This window comes from Lipophrys pholis, assembly GCF_963383615.2.
Source record: "Lipophrys pholis genome assembly, chromosome: 19".
NCBI classification, from domain to species: Eukaryota; Metazoa; Chordata; class Actinopteri; order Blenniiformes; family Blenniidae; genus Lipophrys; species Lipophrys pholis.
This window is the reverse complement of record NC_137647.1, coordinates 19,926,686-19,931,150: the sequence shown is the minus strand read 5'-3', so window position 1 is coordinate 19,931,150 and position 4,465 is coordinate 19,926,686. Positions and strand designations below refer to the sequence as shown.

The 4,465-nt window shown below is 48.5% G+C and overlaps 1 protein-coding gene across 1 annotated transcript in view; it reads left to right on the top strand.

Moving 5' to 3' along the window:
* LOC308124619 (zinc finger protein 281-like) overlaps positions 1-1,825 on the top strand; it is a gene marked incomplete at its 3' end in the record, with an annotated part of 11,183 nt that extends 9,358 nt beyond the window's left edge. Inside the window, 5 exon segments of the mRNA XM_080487714.1 lie at positions 42-238; positions 346-567; positions 569-1,143; positions 1,145-1,593; positions 1,596-1,825. Of these exon segments, the coding sequence (XP_080343840.1) occupies positions 42-238; positions 346-567; positions 569-1,143; positions 1,145-1,593; positions 1,596-1,825 (1,673 nt within the window).
* Between the last annotated feature and the right edge of the window lie 2,640 nt (positions 1,826-4,465).

The window sequence follows — 4,465 nt, the reverse complement described above, 5'->3', positions numbered from 1 at the left end:
GAGAGAGAGAGAGAGAGAGAGAGAGAGAGAGAGAGAGAGAGAGAGAGAGAGAGAGAGACGAGAGAGAGAGAGAGAGAGAGAGAGAGAGAGACGACTAACCTCCTGTTTTTGTGCGGCAGGCGAGAAGCCCTTCAGCTGCGACCAGTGCAACATGCGGTTCATTCAGAAGTACCACATGGAGAGGCACAAGAGGACGCACAGCGGGGAGAAGCCGTACAGATGTGAGACCTGCCAACAGGTTTGTAGGAATCCTCCTCGTTTCTCCAGATCTGAAGGAAATCTTTATTTAAAAAAAAAAAAAAAAAAAAAAAGAAGAATAAAAAGTTCCATCTCTGTTCTGTCCAGTATTTTTCTAGAACAGACCGACTGCTGAAGCACAAGCGAACCTGTGGAGAAGCCATAAAGAAGGAGCTGGAGCCGGGGCTGATGGACCTGGGGTGTGTGGACATGGGACACGGCAGCTACGGAGTCACTCAGGGAAGCGCCGGGGGCGCGGCGAGGAAGAGGGGGCGGTCAAAGCCTCCGGCGAAGGAGGGTCCGCGCAGGAGGAAGAAGGGGGACGGAGGTAGGGGCGAGGGGGGCTCACCTCCACGGGGGGCCGTCGGAGGGCTTCAGCATCCACGATTACTCCGTGGGGAATCACGTGGCGTTGTCCTCCGAGCCGGGACCCAGCATGCAGCAGGGCCACCACGGCCGCGCCCCCAAGATGGCCTTCAAGAAGGCCAATCGGAAGAGTCTGGACAAAGCGACAAAGCAAGGCCCTACGGAGCAGGCGCGGCGGCGGCAGCGGCATGACGGCCTCGGGCTCATGCAGGGCAACGGAGCCAAAGCGGGACACACCAGCAGCAACTACGACGACGCCATGCAGTTCGTGAAGAAGCGACGCTACCTGCAGGCGGCCAACGGCGCCGGCAGCGAGTACGACGTGGGCGTCCACTTGTCCTCCCAGCCATCCGTCATCCGCTGTGACATCTCCGGCATGCTGGACGGCGACGCCCCCCTGAGCCTGGACAGGTCCGGGATCCCGGACGAGGTGTTGCAGAGCCTCCTGGACCACTACGCCCAGAAGCCCGACGGCGCGCACCACGACGCCCACTTTGACGACATGAGCGAGCAGCACGTGGAGCTGCACGCCGCCCCGGCCCGACGCCCACAGCCCGTCTGGCGACAAGATGCACGAGTACTCGCGCTTCCTGCTGCAGACGCTGGAGCGCACCACCCACGGCGCCGGCTTCCCGCCCTTCGCCACCTCCCACCCGGGGAACCCCCTGTACGCCGACAAGAACATCTACTCGGCGTCGCCGCTGGACTGCGGCTTCGGCCAGCCGGTGGCGTCGCCCTCGCTGCCTTCCTCCGTGCCAAAGTCCCACTTCGCGATGCTGACGGGCTCGTCGCCGCAGCACGGCTTCCACCTGGGCGGCCTGGAGGCCTCCGCCCACCAGCAGCTCACGCCGTCGCAGGAGCTCAGCGAGCAGATGGAGAAGCACTCGGCCACGCCCCCCTCCGCCTACCAGATCAGCCCGTGCGACCTGAGCAGCCAGAAGGAGCCGCCGCCCTGCAAGACGGTCTACGCGCTGGCCCCCGTGCAGGACCTGACCCCCTGGACTCCAAGACCTCCTACCAGATCGAAAACTTTGCCCAGGCCTTCGGCTCGCAGTTCAAGGCCGACGGGCGGGGCCTGTCGTACGGCGCCGACTCCGGCGAGCTGGATCACAGGATACGGACGCCGGTGTCTGAATTCTCAGGGTATAGCAGTTTGTTATCTGATGTCAGCGAGCCCGTGAACACGGGCGCCAAAACTCCGACAAGCCAAAGCTACAGATGAGAGCCTGAGAGGGAGGGAACACTCTGCCGCTCACTTTGAATCTTTTGTAGCGCTCCTATTTTATTATAATTAATATTATTATTGTTATTATTATTTTTTTTAAGTGACATCTATATTTGAACGCTCTGTCTTTTTTTGCCCACTCCTCTCCCCGCGATGATGCAACTGTTATTGTTCTTTCTCTCTTTTTGTTTTTAACTTAAATAATGTATTTCACTGTTTATTCATGGCTCGTGAGCTGAAAGTCGATTTTTTTATTTTTATTTTTTATTTTAAGGCTTTTTTTTCCTCCCTCAGCGACGTGAAGTGTTTTAAGCAATCAACTTTACTCATCATGTGTGCAGGGGCGGGGGGGGGGGGGGGGGAGTTAATAGTAGAAATCAGTGCGATGGCAGGGAATATCCCAGAATTAAAATCGCCAAAAAAAAAACAAACAAAAAAAACCACCATGTTATTGTCTGTTACAAGGTCTAAAGTATTACTCAGGAATAAAATTGGACAGCTTGCGAGGTGAAGCGAGGTTTGAGACGTCAAAGAGGTTGTCGTCGTTTTTTTTTTTTTTTACTTGTTGAACGACGTAAACGGACTGCTGCCAGCTCACTTGAACACTGAAAACACTTTCTACTTGGCTACATAGAGATTATGGTACTTTTCATGTCAATGTGAAACTCATGTTTGCTTCAATAAGGGCCATATCTATATCTAAATATATGTCTATATATTTATAAGAAGATATATTGTGTAAGAGGACAGTTTTAATCACTCTTGAGGTCTGCCGGCAGAAGAGGAGGAGGAGGAGAAGTGATGTGTGCGGGCTTCTTTATGGCCAATAGAGGTCGCTGTTGGACAGCCATAGAAAGTCCTCTTCCTCTGATTTCTATGAAAAGAATCCAGTCAGCACTTTTGAGCCGCTGTGTTTTTCAGTTTTTGTTTTTTTTCTTGGATGGAGTACGATGAAGCATCGGGGAGTGGGCTGGCCTTTTTCTAAAGGGTGGGGGTGGGGTGGGGGTGGGTGAAGAGTGGGAGGGTGGGGGCTTTTCTTCATGTTTTCTCTTTACGTCTTGTGGGAGGTTTAGCTTGAGAGGGGGGGATGACGGGGATTTAACGGGAGGGGGGAAAGTATTTAATCGGGATAATGTAAATGTAATTCAGACCCCTAGTTTTTAGTTTCGTAGCAGTTTTGCTTTCTTATCGAGGAAAAGAAAAACGTGTTAGTGATGGACGTGTTACCGGGGCAACCAGTTTAAAGGCTCTAACGTACTTTCCGCGGGACGCTTCCATTCATTCGACATTTCGGCGTTCCGCAACGAGCTTTTAGACGTCGTTATATTCTTTTTAAATTGTGATTGTACGAGATCGGGATAGCGATACAGTTGAAAGTATGAATGAGCCTTTTACCATAAAGCTGCCCAGATCATGTGTATACCTTTTTTATTAGATTTAAAAAAAATATTTGTCCCCTTTTTTTTTTTTTTAAACAAAAAAAAAGTTGGGTGCCTACTCCTCAGAAGTGCAGGTTACAAATTATTGTCTAGTCGATGTTTAGATTTTAAACTTGTTTTATTTTGGTAAGAATAACCGCGCCGTCTTCCAGCAGCAGCAGCAGCAGCGTCCGGCCTGCGGCGCCGGGAGCGACTCCGCTCGGCCCCTTTAACGCTCTTTTCAAAGCAATCATGACGCTAAATGTCGAGAGAATTCAGTGAGAAGTGGCCTCGTATATAAATATGTATACCTCATATCACAGCGAACCAGGGACAAACGTGTGGAGCAGAAACACTCCTGTGTTGTAAAGATGTCATGTTTTAAAAAAAAAAAAAGAAAAAAAAAAAGCAATGTTCTCCCTCTTCAGTTCCTCCACTTCTTATCTGCCATATTGTTTCACTCTGCCTATTGTTTACAACACGTGTATAAAACACTACATCATACCCAATTATGACCCCTGTATAATTTACATTCTTTTTTTAACTATAATACCCCGTTACTTTTTTCTTTTTTTTCTTTTTTTATCAACACCAATTTTTTTTATTTTTTTTAGCTTCTATCTTCCATTTTTATATTCTTTCAAGAGCTCGTGACTCTCACAAAGCTGGTTTTGTCCAAGGATTATTGAAAAAAAAAAAAATGACTGAGTAGGGAGAAAACAATAAAAAAACTTACCAGGAAAAAAAAAGTGTTTTGCTTCTTTTTCAGTTGTTCAGTGCAGTTTGAAAATCCACCGCTAGATGGTGCCGTTTCTCTTTCATGGTCCATTCATTCAGCCACCTCGGGTCATCACAGGTCAAACCGAAAATAACTGACCTGATGAGCCGCGTGCACAGAACATGCAAACTTCACACAGAAAAGGCTTGAAGTTTCATTTTTATTTAATGAATCATTGTTTGCACAGGGAGCAAAACGGTTGGTAAGAATATATTCAACATAAAGGACATAGAAATATGCACGTCTACATATTGTATACATATTTACATTGACATATAGTTGGTGAGTTTGAAAAGTCCGTAAAAGTTACTTCATGTGCTAAAGTGCACCGGACCCCAACATGATAAGCTCCAAGCCTTTTTGGATGTTCCTTTTTTTTTTTCAGGATTTTGCAAAAATTCCTGCACAAATCACAATCACAGTTTGTGAAACTGGAATATA